This window comes from Mustela erminea, chromosome 2, assembly GCF_009829155.1.
Source record: "Mustela erminea isolate mMusErm1 chromosome 2, mMusErm1.Pri, whole genome shotgun sequence".
Taxonomy (NCBI): Eukaryota; Metazoa; Chordata; class Mammalia; order Carnivora; family Mustelidae; genus Mustela; species Mustela erminea.
Genome location: NC_045615.1, coordinates 56,884,435 through 56,906,235, shown reverse-complemented (window position 1 = coordinate 56,906,235; position 21,801 = coordinate 56,884,435). Strand labels below are relative to the sequence as shown.

General features: G+C 35.2%; 1 protein-coding gene across 11 annotated transcripts in view; it reads right to left on the bottom strand.

Moving 5' to 3' along the window:
* RAP1GDS1 (Rap1 GTPase-GDP dissociation stimulator 1) overlaps positions 1 to 21,801 on the bottom strand; it is a 153,997-nt gene that overhangs the window by 24,418 nt on the left and 107,778 nt on the right. For all 11 annotated transcript variants that reach the window (XM_032332949.1, XM_032332958.1, XM_032332953.1 and 8 more), the window contains 2 exons: positions 16,017 to 16,145; positions 3,808 to 3,933 (listed from right to left, as the gene is read on the bottom strand). In XM_032332949.1, coding sequence (XP_032188840.1) covers positions 3,808 to 3,933; positions 16,017 to 16,145 — 255 coding nt within the window. The remainder of the gene's footprint in view (positions 1 to 3,807; positions 3,934 to 16,016; positions 16,146 to 21,801) is intronic.

Genomic DNA, 21,801 nt, shown 5'->3' with positions numbered 1-21,801 from the left:
TCTCCTAATAAAATAAGTACTTATTAATGCATCCATCTGTTTTTAGGTATCCTGGTCTTCTCATCCATCGTTGTACCAATACCACATTGTCTTTTAATTACTACAGTTTCATCAGAATAAAGTTTTCTTTTCTTGACAAATCTTATTAGTGATTTACCAGTTTTTATTTAGTCTCTCAGACTCAACCTTGGTGATTATATGCTTATGTTGCATTATGTATTTTCTATTTTATTAATCTCAGCTCTTTAGATTTCCTTGCCTCTAAGTATGGCTTTATCACCTATACCACATAAGATTTAAGATACAGTACTGTTTTCATTATTAGAAAATTTTCTAATTTCCAGGGTGCCTTGGTGGCTTATTTGGTTGAGCATTTGACTCTTGGTTTCAGCACAGGTCATGATTTTTGGGTCGTGAGATCATGCCCTGAGATCAAACTTGAGATTCTTTCTTCCTTCCACTTGTGCATGCACTTGTGCATATACTCTCTCAAATGAAAATCTTCAAAAAAGAAGTATTTCCAATTTCCGTCATAATTCTCCTTTGACCTTCGAGGTACTAGAAATATATTTTTTAATATCTAAATATAAAGGGATTTCCTAGTTATCTTTTTATTAGACAATTCACTTAAGTAAGAACACATACTCCATAAGGTTGCAACCCTTTGAAATAGGGTAAAACTTTTTTCTTTTTTTATTAGCTTTTAAAAATTCAATTAAACATATAGCATATCATTAGTTTCAGAGGTAAAGTTCAATAATTCACCAGTTGCATATTACACCCAGTGCTCATTACGTCACATTAGCATCCTCAATGTCCATCACCCAGTTACCCCATCCCCCCACCAGCAACCCTGTTTGTTTCCTATAGTTAAGTCTCTTATGGTTTGTCTCCCTCTCTGATTTCAACTTATTTTATTTTTCCTTCCTTTCCCCTAAGTTTATCTCTTGTTTCTTAAATTCCATATATGAGTGAAACCATATAAGTGAACCATATATAAGTGAAACCATATTTACCTTTCTCTGATTGATTTATTTCACTCAGCCTAATACTACATCAATATAAAACTTTTTCATGACTATACGTGTATTATATATTTCATGTGTACTTGAAAAGAAAGGGCCCTGTAGCTGAGTGCAGTATTCCACAATATGTCTGTTAAATCAATTTTCTTAATCATGTTATCCTGTCTATAATCTTTTTGTTGTTTTTTTATCTGCTTGTTGTATCAGTTACTAAAAAAGAGGTATTAAAAACTCCCACGATATTTATGGACTTGTCTATTTCTCTCCATAATTCTGAGTATTTCTGCTTCCTATGTTTTGAGGTAACGTATACTTACAGCTCCCAGGTGAATCAGAACTGTTATCACCCTACCTCTATTAAGTCTTTTAATTTTAAGTTTTTTTTAATCTGATATTAAATATAACTATCTCAGCCTTCTTAAAGTTTGAATGGTTTATTTACTTATGCAGATATATTTATTTTAGAGAGAGAGTACGTGCCCATGGAAGTAGAAGCGGGGAAAGGAAGGGAATAAAGGAGATCAGAGGGAGAGCAGCAGACTCCCCACTGAGCATGGAGCCTGATGTGGGGCTCATCCCAGAACACAAGATCATGACCTGACCCAAAATCAAGAACCAGATGCTCAACTGACAGCCACCCACGCTCTCCTGAGTGATTTTTATTTTTTTGATTTGATTATTTTTTTAATTTTTTTAAATACTTTTATTCTCAAATACTTTTAAATACTCCTTAAGAGTATTTCTCTTAAATACTTTTAAATCTCCTTATATTTAACAAGTTTTAAAAAGCATACTTGATTTTTAAAAATTCACTTGACAATTGGTCTCTTAATTGAAGGATTTAGGTCAAATGCATTTAATATAATTACTGAAAAATTAGGACTTAAACCTAGTATATTTTGTATGCCCTATTTGTACCCCCTGTTCCATGTTCCTTTTTCTCTCCTCTCTTCTGTTATTTTGAAGGTGTGCTTAAAAAAAACTTTCCATAAATCTTTCCATTAGTTTGGCAGTTACACATTGTTTTCAAAAATTATTTTAGTAATCACCTTAAAAGTTGGTGAACCTTCTCAGTTTTTACTCTGAAAATATCTTTTAATTTTGCCTTTAGTGTTTGTTTTTTTTTAAATTTTAATTTATTTGACAGAGAGAGAAATAGAGAGAGCACAAATGAGGGTCAGGGGCGGGCAGTAGGCAAAGGGAGAGGGAGAAGCAGGCTCCCTACAGGGAGCCTCAACTAGGGGCTCGATTCTAGGACCCTGGGATCATGATCTGACCTGAAGGCAGACGCTTAAGTAACTGAGCCACCCAGGCGCCCTTGCCTTTAGTTTTTTTTTTTTTTTTTTTAAAGATTTTATTTATTTATTTGACAGAGAGAAATCACAAGTAGATGGAGAGGCAGGCAGAGAGACAGAGAGGGAAGCAGGCTCCCTGCTGAGCAGAGAGCCCGATGCGGGACTCGATCCCAGGACCCCGAGATCATGACCTGAGCCGAAGGCAGCGGCTTAACCCACTGAGCCACCCAGGCGCCCCTTGCCTTTAGTTTTGAAGGATGTTTTCATGGGGTGTAGAATTCTAGGTTGGCACTTTTTTTCCCCCAGCATGTGGAAGATGTTTCATCGTCATCTGGATTTCATTATTACGCTGAAAGATAAGCAATCAGCCAAACTGTCATCCTTTTTAAGATGATCAGTTTTTTTCCTGGCTGTTTTTAAGATTTTTGTCATTAGTTTCCAGATACTGTATCGATATACAGATTTCTTTTTATCAGGTTTTGATTCCTTTGGGTTTTTGAATATTTGTTATCTTACATTAATAATTTCTGCCAAATTCTGTCAAAATTTTTAAAAATATTGCCTCTGCTTCCCTCACCACAAGTAATTACCACAAGTAATATACGTGAGAGCTGAGAGCCTCTCACTGTACCCTTTGTATTTCTTATTCTCTTTTTGTGTATATTGATTATTTTTTCTCTCTTTATACTTCATTCTGGATTTTCTTCCCATCTGTCTTCCAGTTCACTGGTTCTCTAAGATGACTATATTTAATTTAAATCCATCTATTAGGTTCTTATTTTGGATTATATTTTTTTCAATTCAGGAATTTCCAATTGTTTTTCAAATCTGCTATGTCACTTTTTATAGTTTCTAGTTTCCTTCTAAACTTTTCGAGGTTCCTTTGAGCTCTCTGAATATAGTAAGCACACCTACATTGAGTCAATGTCTAATAATTCCAGTATTTGGAGATTTGCTGTTGTTGCCTGTTCTTTGTGCTGGTTCTTGCTTACACTATCTTACACCACCTCATTCCATTATCATCCTTACTGATTATGTGCTAGACATTGTTATTTGAAAAATTATTTATATGGGATGCTATGTTTACTCTGGTTCACTCTTATTCCTATGGTGTATCCCTTTAGATTTTTTACCAAAAATGGGAATAGTTTTACCAGTGTCCACACTGTCCTTTTGCCTTACAAGGCTTCATAAGTGAAGTTCAGCCCTTAGGTGCCTTTTCCAGATAGGCATAAAAATGTGTAAGCCACAGAATCATGTTTTTGCCAAGATTTTATAATCAAAGAAACTTGGAAAGTAGTTTTGGCAAATGGAGATATAGTTACAGAGTAGATAAGTAGCTGAAGTTACAGATACCCAAATAAAACATCACGTCATTAATAAAGAAGACTTTTGAGTTAAATAGCTGGCAACTAAGTAATATTAGGAAAAATGGAAAAAGCATATATGATTAAAAAAAAAATCCAGAGATGCATTTATTTTCTCACCATTTTCCGCCAATGGAGCAAGAACTTCAAAAATCATTTCCCTTTTATCATGTTCTATTTGTTTCTTGAAGAGTTTTACCAGCTCTTCAGCAATGTTCGTACTGGCAAACTGTTCTTTACTTGACTCTGCAAAACAGGAGAGGTAATCTTAGAGTAAACACACAAAATTAAATGCAGAAGTTGTTTTTTATTACTTTCAATTCATGCTCATTTTGTACCATTACTGATAAATACAAATACTCCTCAAGTACAGGAACTATCAGATACATCTTACATACTCCTGAAAAGAAAAATGGCTTTAAAGAAAGCATTTCAACCCAGTTTTATTCAAGTCTATAAAAAATGTTCACTAGCATAATGTATAGGTAACCATAGCAACAATTAAATTACTAAGTTATAAATTCATAGTTTCAAGGCTTTTAGTCAAAGAAGAAAAACTGCTCATAACAGACTGCATTTTACATGGCTGAAGTAAAGATGACTTATCATCATTACATTTAGATCATTAAAACGGTATGTTCTTGTGCTGGTCCTGACATGCCTACTATTAAAGGTCAATTCTTCACATGTACTTGGGGTCTCATTCTCTCCTACCTCTTTAGCATTCTGATCTCTCCTCACTCCAGAGACCCACCATCAGCATTTAAATATGCTCTCATATTTCTCACAGAAAAAAGCAATCTTAAAAATAGCTTTCTCGGGGCACCTGGGTGGTTCTGTTGGTTGAGACTCCAAATCTTGGTTTTGGCTCCAGTCATGATCTCATGGTTGTGGGACTGAGCGCCCTCCCCACTGCCCCCGCCCTGAAACGAGATCCATGCTCAGCAGGGTGACTGCCTTTAGATTCTCTCCTTCTTCCCCTCCTCCCACTCACACATGTATGTTCTCTCAAATAACCTTTAAAAAAAAGAAAAACAACCATCTTCTACTTTACTTTTCTTCAACTACCATCCAATCTCTGTTCAGTTTCACAAACTAGTTTCTTGATAGCATCTACATATACTGTCTCTACTTTCTGAACTCGCATTTGCTTTTAAACCCACTTCAAACTAATTTTGGCCCACCTGCTCCTTCTCTTCTGTCAAACCTCTATAAATTCCAGTTCCTTGGGACTTGATCCTTTTTTTTTTCTTATCTTTTTGGTCCTCTCATCCCAGACAATCTAATTCTCTTCCACAGCAACTAAACAGTACCTGTATATTGATACTTATACAATCCTATCTCTAACCCTCTTTTACACTTCAGGCTACTCATTTAACTGGCCACCTGACATCTCCATGTGAATATCCCCCTCTACTATCCAGACTCAATGTCTAAAATTAGGACTTTTGGGCGCCTGGGTGGCTCAGTGGGTTAAGCCGCTGCCTTCGGCTCAGGTCATGATCTCAGGGTCCTGGGATCGAGTCCCGCATTGGGCTCTCTGCTCAGCAGGGAGCCTGCTTCCTCCTCTCTCTCTGCCTTCCTCTCTGCCTACTTGTGATCTCTCTCTGTCGAATAAATAAATAAAATCTTTAAAAATAAATAAATAAATAAATAAATAAATAAAATTAGGACTTTTGGTACTACCTGAAATCTGTATTTCTTCCAGAGTTCCTTTACTTCCTTTAGTTGTTAAATGAACAGTTCATCTATCCATCTACACGGGTAGAAACCTAGCAGTCATTGCTCACTTGTTCTCATTCAACTTTACCTCCAGTGAATTACCAAACTCTACCAATCTGCCTCCAAAAACACAAATGGAATCCATTCCATTTCTCTCCATTATCTTCTTAATTTCTTTTGCTGCCTCAGAAGTCCTAAAAATTTATCCAGAATTTTCAGAGAATTCTGACCAAATCCAATCTAGATTTATTACTCTCTGTTTGGGGGCACAGGTGATATCCTAGAATTTTTTTTTATCATTATCTTAATAGATACTTTCTTTTCCTTCCAGTATTAGGTACTCTATTATCTATATCCTTTTGCCTTCACTTGTTTCAATTTGGTATAAGCATCCTCCAGCAGCTTCCAAATACACTTCTTATAATACTACATACAAGAGACAAATATTTTAAAATCCTGACTGTCTGCAAATGCTTTATCCCACCTAGAGTTTGTGCCTCTAATTTAAATTAGGCTCTTACCTCATTCCATTATTTTCTCATACTAGCAATTATCACAATTTATAATTATATGATTGTTTATAAATTTAAAATTTTTCCATCTCACCCACTAAGCCATAAGCTCCTTGAGGGCAAGGACGATGTGTATTAGCTACGAATTATTTTTTGTTCCTTTGGGATTATTTTTTTTTCATTTGCTTCGTTTTCTATGTACTTGGTTATTTTTTTTTCATTTGCTTAGTTTTCTATGTACTTATCATTAATTCAGCTCCAAACTCCAAACTGTTGATCGACTAATCTTCTCTTAAGAAGCTCACTTTAGGTAATCATTCAATTTCATCTCCTCCAAGAATTTCCCCAACCCCAACTCAAGCAGCCTCTGATTTGTTCCAATCTGGACTAGGTGCTCTTTGAAAATAGGCCATTTGGGGCCCTTGAGTCACTATCCTAATAGGAATTCCTCTTTTCCTGTTGGATCTCTTGTCTCCTGATTGCTATGTAGTCTTCTTTCTTAATTTAAACTCCTTGCTTTGGTGGAACACATCTCACAGTGGCTTCCAGAGGAAAGGTATGTAGGATAGTAATTTTCTGAAATGCTCATGTTTGCTAATGTCTTTATTATAACTTCACACTTGTTTGACAGTTTGGGTATAAAATTCTACATTGGAAATCATTTTCTCTCCAATTTTTGAAGGCAGTACTTTATCTTCTTCTGGTTGCCAGTGTTTTGAGACATCTAATGTCTACATATTCATAGTATTTTGTATGCAACTTTTTGTCCTCTTAAATTTCTAAGATGTTCTTTGTCCCATTTTAAAATTTCCAACAGGGGGCGCCTGGGTGGCTCAGTGGGTTAAAGCCTCTGCCTTCAGCTCAGGTCATGATCCCAGGGTCCTGGGATAGAGCATGGGGCTCTCTGCTCAGCGGGAAGCCAGCTTCCTCCTCTCTCTCTGCCTGCGTCTCTGCCTACTGTGATCTTTGTCAAATAAATAAATAAAAATCTTTAAAAAAAAAATAAAATTTCAAATAGAGATGCCACGATCTGGGTCTATTTTCATCCATTAAACTAGGCATTTGACAGACCAAATCATGGAAAATTATGTACTTTAGTTCTGTGATACTTAAGTTATTTAGCAATGGTCTGTTTATCTATTTCTAAAACTTTTGGCCTAATTCTCTTTATCGGTATTTTCTATCCTCTTGTTTTTCTGCTTTACTTCTGCAATTATTTCTCCAAAACAACTGTCTTTCACTTTAGCTATTCTGCTTTTAATGGTCAAGGTTTTTTCTTCTGCTCCTCTTTCTTTAAAAATAGCATCCTATTAGCATTCTCTTACAGTTTCACATTCCCAGTATTTTTTTTTTCTCACTTACCAGAGTATATTTGCCCTTTTTTCCTTACCCTTCATGGTTTCTATTTCCTCCAAATTATTTCTTCTACTTATTTCATTACCTTTCATGTTAGAAGCTATCTTTACCTCTCTAATTGTCTATATGTTGATTAAAAATTAGGATTTAAGTTGACTGAAAAGATGGTAGAGTAAGAAGGCCCTAACCTTGCCCTGTCCAATGGATACAACCAGATAATACCCACATCAGCATAAATAACCCAGGAAATGACCTGAAGACTGGCAGAACAAACTCTACAACTAAAGGCAGGGAAGAACTCACATCAAAGAAGGTAGGAAGGTGGTATGGGAGTGAAACAAACTGTGGCTGCCCACAGAGGGGAGGAGTCAATGGTGCAGTGAAGGGGAGAAAACAGACTTTCACACCAAGGAGCCCATAAACAGGGAGGAAGAATCTTTACAATATTTACCTCTGAGAGTGAGAGGGGCCTAATTTTTAAATTCTTAAAACCAGTGGGACTTAAAGCCTGGAGTCTTAAAAATCAAGGGCTCAACTCTGGGAGAGCCCAGAAGGCATTAGGAAGTGGACTTCCTGCCTTTAAAGAGATGGCATGGCAAACAGACTATGTAGTTACAGTATAAAACCAGCAGTTTGAAAAATGCTAGGGGACAGACAGGAGGAGGAATAATTTGCTCATCTCACAGCACAGCTAGGAGAGACAAGGATCACAGGAAGACTCCTCCAGGAACAAAGGAGCTGGCAGGTACCATTTCCCTCTTCCCCTGACAGTATAAAGAATGGCCACCTGTGGAATCAGGCTGGTATCCACACTCCTTATCTAACTTGGTTGCATTAAGCACTCCCTTCTCCCCACACTTTGGCAATCTACCTTTCCCAGTCACGCTCACCTCAGTCCCAGTGCTGTCCACCCCCCATCCTTCTCCCCAAAAGACCAGTGCAAACCTTGCCAATACCGTATCTCCTGACCTGCCCATTTTGTGGGGCCTTGGTCTTGGCAGGGGCAGTTCTAGTTCTACAAGAAGACCACCATACACCTAGGTGCAGAGAGTAGAGCAAGAGCCCCTGCAGATAAACACTGAAGGAAAAAGAAGCCAAGACTCAACAGCATAGCACATGCAACACATATAAGAGACTGTTCCTCAAGTGCCAGGCCCTGGGGAACAGGGGACACTGCAGGGCACTACAGGACCTCTTCTTCATAAGACTATTATTGTTAAGAACAAGAGAAGTAGCTAACTTTCCTAACACACAGAAAAAGACACAGAAAGATAAAATGAGATGGAGAAACATCTCTGAAACAAAGGAACATTATTAAGCCACAGTAGGAGAACAAAGCAAAAACAGATATAAGTACTACACCTGGTAGAGAATTTAAAGTAATGATCATAAAGATATTCCATGGACTGGAGAAAAGAGTGGAGGACATCAGTTAAGACCTTTAACATAGAGATGAAAAAGAACCAATCAGAGATCAAGAACACAATAAATGAAATTAAAAATACACTTGATGGAATAAATAGCAGGTTAGATGAAGCAGAGAAATGAACACCCTAGAAGACAGAGTAATGGACAGTAACCAAACTGAACAAAGGAAAGAAAATTATGCAAACTGAGAATAGTCTGAGGGAACTTAGTGACTCCATCAAGCATAACAACATCCACATGATAGGGAACTCAGAAAAACAAGAGAGATAAAGGCGCAGAAAATTTTTCTGAAGAAATAATAGCTGAAAACTTCCCTCATTGGGGAAGGAAATGAGATATCCAGATCAAGGAGGCACAGAGATCAGCTGAAAAATTCAACCCAAAGAAGTTCACACCAAGACATTAATAATAAAAATGGCAAAAGGTAATATAAGGAAAAAAATTTTAAAGCAGCAAGTGAAAAGAAGATAGTTACATACAAGTGGATTTTTCAGCAGAAACTTCATATGCCAGAAGGGAGTGACATAATACATACAAAGTACTGTAAGGGGAAAATCTGTAGCCAGGAATACTCTTAACAAGGGTATCATTCAGAATAGAGAGATAAAAATTTTCTCAAAGAGTACATGACCACTAATTCAGCCTTACAAACAATATTAAGAGAGACTCATTGGGTGAAAAACAAAAGACCACAAGTGAGAATATAGGAAGTAAAAAGCACAAAATCAATAAAAAATATTTCTGTAAAAATCAGTCGAGGGATTCATAAAACAAAAGGATTCAAGTATGATACCATATACTAAAATTGTGTGTGTAGGGGGAGAAGTAAAAGAATGGACTCAAACTTACATAACCATCAACTTATATAGACTGCTATACACAGAAGACATTATACACAAACCTAATGGTAACCACAAATCAAAAACCAATAATAGATATGAAAAAAAAAAAAAAAAAACAAAGGAATCCAAGTATAGCACTAAAAAAAGCCAACAAACTATGAAAGAGAAAAAAAGAAAGGACCGGAGAGAATCTAAAGCAACAACCACAAAAGGGTAACAAAATGGCAATAAATACGTATCTATCAATAATTACTTTGAATGCAAATGGACTTAATGCTCCAATGAAAGGACACAGGGTAAAGGAATGGATAAAAAAACAAGACCCATCCATGTGCTGCTTACAAGAGACTCATTTCAGACCAAAACACACCTGCAGATTGAAAGTGAGGGGATGGAGAAACATTTTTCATGCAATGGATTCCAAAAGAAAGCTGGAATAGCAGTACTTATATTGGACAAAATAGACTTTACAACAAAGACTGTGACAAAAGACAAGGATACTATATAATAAAGGGGCAATCTAATAAGAGGAAATAACAACTATAAATATTTATGCACCCAACATGGAAGTACTCAAATACATAAAACAGTTCATAACAAATCAACGGTAATAAAATAACAGCAAGGGACTTTAATATCTCACTTACATCAATGGACAGACCATCCAAACACAAAATCAACAAGAAGGGAATGGCTTTGAATAACACACTGGATTTAATAGGCAAATTCAGAACACTTCGGCATCTACATTCAAGTGCACATGGAACATTTTCCAGAACAGATCACATATTAGGCCACAAAACAAGTCCCAGTAAATTAAAAAAAAAAAAAAAAAAACAAAAAACGAGGTCATACGATGCACGTCTCTCTCTTTTTTTAAAAAGGATTTTATTTATTTATTTGAGAGAAAGAGAGAGGGAGAGTGAGGATGAGCGGGGGGATGGGGGCAGGGGGCAGAAGGAGAGGGAGCAGCAGACTCCCTGCTGAGTAGGGAGCCCGACATGGATCCCAGTACTCTGAGATCATGACCTGAGCTGAAGGCAGATCCTTAACCTGATGCCCCACCATGCATCTTTTCTGACCACAATCTTACGAAATTAGAATTCAATCATAAGAAGAAATCTGGAAAGAGCACAAATACATAGAGGTTAAATAACATCCTAGTAAGTAATGAATGGGTCTACCAAAAATCAAAGAAGAAATTAAAAATTACATGAAAAAAAAAATGAGAATGAAAACACAATGGTCCCAAGTCGTTGGGATACAGCAAAAGTGGTTCTAAGAAGGAAGTTTACAGCAATACAGCCTACCTCAAGAAGAAAAAAAAAAATCTCAAAACAAAAACCCTAACCTTACACCTAAAGGAGCTAGAAAAAGAAGAACAAACAAAAGCCAAACTCAACAAAAGGAAGGAAGTAATAAAGACTAGAGCAGAAGGAAATGATATAGAAACCAAAAAACAATAAACTGATAGATGAAACCAGGATGTGGTTCTTTGAAAAGATCAATCGAATTGACAAACCTCTAGGAAGACTCATTAAAAAAAAAAAAGAGGGCCCAAATACTAACAAATTGCACAACATAGGACAAATGGGTAAATTCCTAGAAATAAATAACCTACAAAACTAAGGAGGAAGAAAGAGATAATTTGGACAGACCAAGTACCAGCAATGAAATTAAATCAGCAATCAAAAAACTTCCAAGAAACAAAAGTCCAGGATCAGAGGGTTCCACAGTTGATTTCCACCAAACATTTAAAGAAGAGTTAATATCCACTCTTCTCAAACTATTCAAAAAAATACAAGAGGAAGCAAATCTTCCAAATTCAATCACCCTGATACCAAAACTAGATAAAGACACTACAAGAAAAGAAAACTACAGGTTAATATTTCTCATGAATATAGATGCAAAATCATCAACAAAATATTAACAAACTGAATTCAACAATACATTAAAAAACTCATACACCAGAATCAAATGAGTTTTTCCTGGGATGCAACTGTGGTTCAGTATTTTCAAAACAATCAATGTGATACATCACATTAATAAAAGAATAAAAACCATATCACTTTAATAGAAGCAGAAAAAGCATTTGACAAAGAAAGACATCCAATCATTTTAAAAACCCTCAACAAAGTAGCTCTAGAAGGAATCTATCTCAACATAATAAAGGCCTTATATGAAACACCCACAGCCAACACTATACTCAATGGTTGCAAAACTGAAAGCTTTTCTCCTAAGGTCAGGAAAAAGTCAAGGATACCACTCTCGAGACTTCTTTCTACTCAACACAGTACTGGAAGTCCTAGCCACAGCGATTAGACAGCATAAAACAATAAAAGGCAACCAAATTGGTAAGGAAGACATAAAACTCTTAGTATTTGCAGATGACATTATATTATACACAGAAATCCCTAAAGACTCCACCAAAAAACTACTAGAACTGATAAATGAATTCAGTAAAGTAGGAGAATACAAGATCAATGTACAGAAATCTGTTGTATTACTATACGCTAATAATGAAGCAGGAGAAAGTAAAATCAAGAAAATAATCCCATTTATGATTATCAAAAATAGAATATCTAGGCATAAACTTAATTAAAGAGGTGAAGGACCCGTATTCTGAAAACTATAAAACACTGATGAAAGAAATTCCAGACAATTCAAGAAATGGAAAAACATTCCATGCTCATGGGTTAGAAAAACAAATACTGTTAAAATGTCTATATGACCCAAAGCAACCTATAGGTTTAATGCAATCCCTATCAAAACATCAAAAGTATTTTTTCATGGAACTAGAACAATCTTAAAATTTTTATGGAATCACAGAAGACCTTGAATAGCCAAAGCAATCTTGAAAAATAAAAACTAGAGGTATCAAAATCTCAGACTTCAAGTCATATTGCAAAGCGGTAATATTTAAAACAGTATGGTACTAGCATAAAAACAGACACACAGATCAATGGAATAGAACAGAAAACCCAGAAATAAACCCACAATTATATGGTCAATTGATCTTTGACAAAGGAGGAAATAATATCCAATGAAGGGTTAGTATCTATAATATAAAAAGAATGATACAATGTAATACTCAAGACAAATAATCCAATTAAAAATTGGAAGAAGACCCAAACACGTATTTCTCCAAAAAAGACATACAGATGGCTAACAGACACATGATAAGATGCTCAAGAAATGCAAATCAAAACTATAATAAGATACTGCCTTACACCTATCAGAAAGGCTAAAATTGAAAACACAAGAAAGAAGTATTGGTGAGGATACAGAGAAAGGGGAACACTCTTGCATTATTTGTGGGAATGCAAATTGGTGCAGCCATTGTGAAAACCAGTATGGAGCTTCCTCAAAAAAATTAAACACAGAACTACCCTACAATTCAGGAATCACACTACTGGGTATTTACCCCCAAAACACAAAAACACTAACTCAGAAGGATACATTCACCCCTATGTTTACTGCAGCCTTATTTATAATAGCCAAACTATGGAAAGAGCCCAAGTTTCTATCAATAGATGAATGGATAAAGAGCAAATGGTATATATTTACAACAGAATATTATTCAGTCATAAAAGGGAATGAAATCTTGCCTTGTTGTCTTTGCAATGACATGGATGGAATTAGAGAGTATTATGCTAAATGCAGTCAGTCAGTCAGAGAAAGTCAAATGCCACACAATCTCACTCATACGTGAAATTTAAGAAACAAAACCAAGGAACAGGGAAAAAAAGAAAAAAGAGAGACAAACCAAGAAACAGACTCTTAACTATAGAGAACAAGCTAATGGTTACCAGAGGGGAGGTGGGTTGGGGGATGTGGGAAATAGGGAAGGAGGATTAGAGTATATTCATCATGATTAAAAAAAAAAAGAAGAAGAAATTGGGATTTAAAAACCAATTAGGAGCTATGAGCATAAGCAGTCTTCTGAACTACAAGATTATCTGTAAGGGCAGTCTGATGGCCTTTTTGTATAAATATCTTGACGTTCTACAGAACAAATGGGATAATAACATTGGGGTTCTCAGTATTTTCACTTAAACTATTTTTGGAATGGTACTCTGGTACCTGTTACTTCAAGTTAGTCTGATGTCCCCAGACTATAAGTTTTCTGTTTGCAGCCTTTCTTTTTTTTTTTTTTTTTAAAGATTTTATTTATTTATTTGACAGAGAGAGATCACAAGTAGGCAGAGAGGCAGGCAGAGAGAGAGAGAGGAGGAAGCAGGCTCCCTGCTGAGCAGAGAGCCCGATGCGGGACTCGATCCCAGGATCCTGAGATCATGACCTGAGCCGAAGGCAGCGGCTTAACCCACTGAGCCACCCAGGCGCCCCTGTTTGCAGCCTTTCTAAAGAATATATACAACCTTTGTTTACATGGGAAGGGGTAGTTACTATGAAGTGTGGAAAGGGGCTTTCTGGCAGTAGTGAACTCCCCATGAGAACACGCCCCTTACGAAGGACCTCTTCCACTTGTCCCGGAAGAGGAGAAGGGGAAGCACAAGGAATGTTTTATGCAGAGCCTCAACCCCTACTTCATGGATGTCAAGTGCCCAGGATGCTATAAAATCACATCTTTGGCCATGTGCAAGGGGTAGTTTTGTGGGTTGGGGCCTCCACTGTCCTCTGCCAGCCTATAGCAGGAAAAGCAAGTTTTAAAGAAAGATGCGAGGGGCACCTGCATAGCTCAGTGGGTGAAAGCCTCTGCCTTTGGCTCAGGTCATGACCCCAGGGTCCTGGGATCGAGCCCTGCATTGGGCTCTCTGCTCGAGAGCCTGCTTGCTCCTCTCTCTCTGCCTGCCTCTCCACCTACCTGAGATCTTTGTCTGTCAAATAAATAAATAAAATATTTAAAAAAAAAAAAGAAAGATGCAAAGGAGCACTAAAGCACCCTGAATCAGATGAGTGGGAAACTATCTCAATAAACACATTTTGGGTAAAATAAAATAAAAAAGAAGTAAAGTAAGGAAAGGGAATGATATTTTAATAACACCAAATTCTGATCCTTCTGAAGATTCCAAAGAACAAATTGGTTACTTCTTGGCTTTCTAATCTAGGAACTATACATCAAAAGTTTTGCTAAATTATTTATTGTTTGTCTTTCTTCCCAGGTCCTAAAATACTTTTGTGTCATCTCCTCTCCTTTTTTCTCTTCCCCTCTCCTTGTGGATTTAAGTCTTTATAAAAGTATCCCTTTACTGTAGTTTTAGTTTCCAGAAAGAAGTGAAATTAAATACAAGTTTTTATTCTAACACTTCTATACACTAAATCCTAATATATTAAGCAGGAATTTTCATTATAAAAGATTTTGGAGCCAAATAAAAAGGAAGTCCTATAAACTAGGACTCAAAGAAAACAAAAAGACAGAAGTACACTTTCCTTTTTTTGTCCCCAATTCTGTAATGGATTATACTTATTCTATATTTTGCCTTTGTATCTTTTGTGAGCAAAACCACAAAAATTTGTTTAACATTTTTATTAATAAATTTGACTAAAAATAACTTTAGCATATACTAATATGTCATATTCAGAAGCATGTAATACAAATGTATGGAACTTGATATTTAGGTCAGAACTTGATATACCAGGTCAGAGTCCTGGTGCTTTTATTTATTTATTTATTTATAAAGTGGGTATAATTAACAGAATTAATTTGTTTGTTTTAGCTATTATATTTAGTTATGACAAAACATCATTTGGTTTCACTGTCTCCATTATACAAAATTTATTATGAACATGGTTGTGGGGTAGATTCAGACCAGGCATTCTAACTTTATAAGAATCACAGGAAGGAAGGTCAGAAAGAAGAGAGTACTATTAATGATACAGAGAAAAACAAAACAGAGAAAAGAGACAAGGATGCTGATGGCATCAATCCTCTTCTCTGTTGTGACCGGGCTGTGTTTCCAGTATTGGTCTGTTTCTGTCTGTCTTCTGATTTTCAAGGATTTCTAATATTTTTTTCTAATGCTGCTACAAATATATTATGAAAAAGTCCTCTATCATTTTTAGGGATTTTCTAAAAGTGGGAGAACCCTTAGTCTGTTAGGTTCCTTTTTACCTGATAAACAATTTATATAAAATGCAATAAATTAACAATACTTATTTTTTGTCCTGGAAAAACAATACTTGATTTCAAGACCATCTCTCATGTAAAAATACTAAAGTCAAGTGGAAATCATTTTAAATATTCAACTCTATTAAATAATATACAAATGGAAACTTCAAACCTTGATAAATAAAACAATGAGGGAAGCAAAGGACCTCCAATTATAAATAATATAATCTAAGATATAATTGGACCTACTTTTTTTTTAAACAATGAAGCAAGTACTGGCATTGCTTCAAAAAGTAATATAATCTAAATGGATCTCCAGGTTGTTAACATCTAGAGGAAAATTTATTATAAGTACATTAATAAAGTTAATTACATTTGTGGTTCATGACTAGAACTTACCAAGTTCCGCTAAGTTGCCAAATGCAACAAGACACATTTCTGTAAGAGCTGCATTTTGGCAATGGATGCCCAATAATTTCACTAAGGTAGGTATAACACCCATATTGATAAGCTGAGCTTGAAGGGAATCTGTAAAAAACAAACAAACAAAAGTGTTTATGTATCAAATGGACATTAGTAAGAAGAAAGCACCTCTTATTCTCCCTATTGCAAGATCAATACCATTTTCAATTATAGTAAAACATGATTAAGTCCATCCATACAACTGTCTGAAAAATCTTAAAACATTAGTTCACAAGAGTTGAGTTTTGAATCTTTTCAATGATTAAAAGAAATTTAGAAAAGAACAGAACTCAAATAATATGTCAAAACATAAATTTAAAAAAACAACAGGGTCTTATACCTTTGTTGAGTAAGCTTTAAAAATATATAAATAATTAAACATTACCACTGATCATTATGTGAAAAGGTTAGACAAAATAATATTTGTATTATACTGTATTGTAGGAAAGCAGAGTATACGAAAAGCAGAGAAAAAACAGTTAACAAAGGCCAAGAGAAGACAGAATCTTAGAATCCCTTAAAAGTTGCTTTATAATAAAATGAAAAATATATATAAAATATACAAAAATCATTTTATTTGTAGCAGAATGTTCTTCGATGACTGCTAGGAAGGAAAGTAGTTTTATAAGGAAAAAATGTGTTATTTAAAATATTTTTCTTTTTGAAGTTTTAATAATAGTGACAAGCATCATAGTAAAGAAAGGAAAATTTGGCTTGAGGTGAAGAGAATGAGATCAATACACTTTATCATCACTGCTTGCCTTCATTTTCTAAGAAAACTAATTAGTTTTTTTTTTTTTTAAGATTTTATTTATTTATTTGTCAGAGAGAGAGAGAGTGAGAGCGAGCACAGGCAGACAGAGTGGAAGGCAGAGGCAGAGGGAGAAGCAGGCTGCCTGCGGAGCAAGGAGCCCGATGTGGGACTCAATCCCAAGACACTGGGATCATGACCTGAGCTGAAGGCAGCTGCTTAACCAACTGAGCCACCCAGGCATCCCGAAAACTAATTAGTTTTAAAGTACTTAACAGGCCTGGGATTTCCACAATAGCTCTTCATGAACAAATTATGGCAGAATACCTGTAGCAAAGCTGAAGGTAAATAAGCCAAATGAAAATCAAAAGTTCTGCCTCTTACAATAAGCTAAGAAAGATATAAACATTCATATGCCTATGCAAAACACTATAACTATTAATAATTTTCATCCAAAGATACAGAATGCTTTCAAAATTCTGTTTCTTTTAAAAATTATATGCCATTTTCAAGCTAACAATTTTTTCCAAATTTTTTTTTAGTTACCTATTGGGAATCTAAAGATAAAAATCCTGTTTATTACAAACACATTTTCCTTAGAGTAAGCATCCCTTAAAAATCTGACTACTAATCTCTTCATCACTCTTTCCAGTTCTTAACCAACTGATAAGGAGGTGGTTGGGTGATAATCAGATAAGAACAAGAAGGCGGGTTGAGTTGCCTCACATGCCAGTCGATTATATGCCTGTTGGTCTTTCAAGTCAATTTTTCCTGCTTTTAGAGTAAAGTATGAAGGGACAGCCAACAGAGCTTATCACCCTGAAAACTGATGAGTGGGTAATTACGCATACTATCTGGTTCAATTGTGGCGGGCCTATTACCAAAACAAGAAAACAGTCCTGGGCAAAAGGGAAGTTTACATTTAGAGTTCAAATAGTCTAAAACAATTTCAAATTTTGCAATGGAATTATGAAATCTAAAAAGAGAAAGAATAAGAGTATATTCAACTAAATGATTTGTTCTTATGCCTTTAATGTTACTTATTTCTTCTTACTATACAATTCAGCAAGTGATGATTCACAATATCTGTATTATCTTATAAGCAAATTACTTAGGTTATAAGGTATAGTGTTATGTGTTTTATCAGCAGAATACTTGTATTATGGTTACAGTATTCATAATGATCATGCACCAATAAGCTTTCCAAGTCAGAAATTACTTCGATTACTTACCAGTGAAGTTCTTTAGTATTGGATCACCTTTGCAGATCTTTGTTCTTTAGCAGTATTTTTAACTTTCATTTATTTATTTACTCATTTTGACTACCTCTTCAAATACTGCAGAACTGCTGAATCATTAAGTTTCAGGTATGTAAGCGTGAGCACTAGCGCATGCATTGAGTGTGAGTCAAACTCCACTATATGTCTGCATATATGTAAGCATCACACACCCCCTCAGTACTGTTGGTACCAAGTATAAACATCCAACAGTCCAGGGACATCAGAGAACTAACAAATTTTATGAAGGGGATAACTCAACAGGAGAATAATACCACTTAGAGGATGATGTTCTTCATATTCTCCTAACTTGGCATCTCTACCACTTTACTGGACTGCTTTTAAGGTATTACGAATTTTGGTTCCAGGGAAATGAGGGACAAAAAACAGAGGAAATGTTGCATAGTTTCATAAAATCTTTGGCATACAAATTGAAGCAGTAATATTTGAAACTGTGGTAGATCAGGAGAAAAAGAAGCATAGCCCAATGGCAGTCAGTAGGTGTGAATCACCCTAATTTATGAAAATCACTTTGCTTTGGCAAAATGTGTTTTAGAGCTACCCAGGAGCCAAATTAATTGTATACTCACATACAACACACATACCACACACAAGTAAAGAGAAAAATTATATAGTCATCCAATGGGCATACTCATTTTTGACTACTTGGGTGCTTTCTTTTATATCCACTCCTGTGAGGCTAACTAAAACAAAAATTACACTCAAATAACTCTAAAATCTGTTCATACCAATTGTAGGCAAGTCATTCTCCTGGATAATGAAGGCCCAGATGAGGAAAAAACTTTACTTAAACAGACTGATACAAATTTTCATTTCAAGATAAGCAGGCATCCTAGAACATGGTTCTCAAAATGGGGTCCCCAAAACCCTTTCAGAGGATCACAAAATCAAAACTACTTTCATAAAAATCCAAGATTATCTATGCCTTTTTCACTGTATTGATATTCGCACAATGGTGCAGAAACAGTGGTGGGTGAAACTGCTGGGGCTTTATTATGAACCTAGTCAGTGGCACCGAATTCTGTTGGTGGTCATCATGTTCTTCCCCACCACACATTCACAGTAAAATAAATGCTGTTCTTCTCAGCAATTTTTTTACTTTTGCTATTATTTTTTTCTCAAGTAGGCTCCATATCCAGCATGGGGCTTGAACTCATAACCCTGAGATCAAGAGTCACATGCTCTACAGATGGAGCCAGTCAGGCGCCCCAGCTGTATTTTTAATTTTGAAAAGTTATTTTTCACAAAAACACGTGGCAATGTCAGTTATTATTTTTAAATGCAGTATTAAGTAATTTTTTAAATTGTCTCCATTTTAATTTCTAGCATGGTAAATATTGATAGGTATAGCCCGTATTTATAAACAAAAACTCTATAGGGTCTTCAAGAATTTTTAAGTGTCTAAAGAGTCCTGAGACCAAAAGTTTAAGAACCACTGCCAAAGGATTACCTAGCTTTTACAGGAGATGGAAAATGAAACAAAATAGAACATGGAATAAAGATTCTGAAATTCAGTGATGTGCTTGGCAGATGAAATAACAGGAAAAGAAATAAAAATTAAAAGCATGGTAGGAACCCCAGATTTTGGTGTTCGGATATTACGAGCAAAATTACATTAAGAACTTGAACATCTTAGTTTGCTTATTTGAGTAGAAACACTACTTAAGCCTAGAGAATACTCCATGGTTGGGTCTGTTTGCCTATTTCAGTTACAATTTAGTATGTTATCCACAGTTTGTTTTTGTGGTTTTTTTTTTTTTTTTTGGAGGCGTGGGGTTAAGTAGGGGTCCGGTTTGTGTGAAATAAACTGGTATGAATTCTTATTGCTGGAAGCAAATGATTAAGTTTAATCACCCTTTCTCATTGCCCAAAGAAAGCTTGTGAATGGACTTCAAAGGATGATAGGTGACACTCTCATGATATTATGAATGGTATCAGGAGTATGACTTTTGAATCAAAAACTAACTGGAAGACATTCTTAGAACCAGAAATAGTTCACATTCTCTAGAATTGAAAAAGTGTAACAGAGCAAGACTGAGAATTTTTGCATCCTTCAATGAATACCAACCAGCAACTCCAGAAGAAAGTTTATCAGAACTCAACAAACACAATTCACAAAATGCAACCCAGGCTTGTACATAGCAAACACTTATGTGTGAAAGACAGTCTTTAGACAGCACAATGTCATAAATGTCTGAAGACTTTTAAAGATTGCTCCTGACACACATCACAGACAAATACTGACCAAAATACAGAATTACAAAATATCAAGATGACACGGGCCCTACATGATCTATGGGGAGGAAGAGGAAGAAAGGCACTGAGGGGGTGCAATACAGATGCATATACAAAGAGATATAAGGCAATCAACGCATGCGCTGGTGTGAACACTTACCTACCTACATTTGAATTTCAATGGTTCCAAGTTCTTCAGGTCACACTCATGGAAACTCCAAAGAATGGAGATCTGGAGAGAAGATCTTAAGTTGAAGAACCTTTTTCCCCCTGAGTTTTAAGTTTAATGTTTAAAACATTGGTATAGATAGATTATAGGTCCAGAAAAGAATCCCAGTAACTCAACTGAAGTTATGTTGATCCGTATTATAAAGAATAAGTTCCATAAGAAGACTGCAACACATGTTTACCTTATTCATAAGAAAAGGCACTTACAGACAGTAAGATTATTAAGCTTATCAGTTAATTAGGACTTAATGATGAAACTTTGTCAAAATAAAACATATACAATTCAAAATACATAGTTTCTACATCAGTATGTATATATAGTATACTATTCATAGTAAAGAAGTACAATATTACTATTTACAGGCTTGCATAAAAAAATCTATAATCAAGTAAATTATACATAGCTGACACAATAAACACAGGAAAATATAAATCTTGTTGACTTATAATACAAATTAGATAAAAACCATTTGGGCATAACAAAGACTGAAGAAAATTGCCCCTGACTAATGATATATATATTTCCAAAAAAGAATACAAAAATTTAAAATGACATAAAACAGTGAATAGTAATGTTAAGTTCAGACAAGTTGTAGGGAAATAATGAAAAGTAAGCTGACTTTACAGCTATCAAGAGGATGATTTGACGTTAAAAACTTTGCACATCCACATATGCAGGTACAGTTTTCAATTACTTATTACTTAATATCTTTTTGTTGGCTGATGGAGAAAAACGGAGGAAAGTGGAGAACTTTTATTCTAAACCTAGTAATGAGCATATAAAAGGAAAAATGTTTACAATTATTTTAAAAGCCCTCTTCAAATCAAAATATGCATTATATGTTCTATACCCAGGTTATCCCTATAGTTTTAGCCCCAGGTTATACATTTCAATGACAAATAGTATTTCAGTGAAAAAATAAAATCAAAATTCATTAGCACTGAGAATACTAGAGGTTTAAAACAATACATCTACCCAATTGTTTTCTAACAGTTAAATAAAAAATAGAAAAGAATTCAAACTTTTTTCCTAGATTCTGAAAATAAGACTCTATAAAAGCAAAATCTCCCTTTTGTATGTTTTAGAAATAATGAAAAAACAAGTGAGTATGACATAAAATAATAGTAAAAACAAAACCCCAAAGCAAAATCACAAGAGAAAGGAAAAGTGTTTTTTTATTATTCTTAAGTGACCTACACATATACTGTT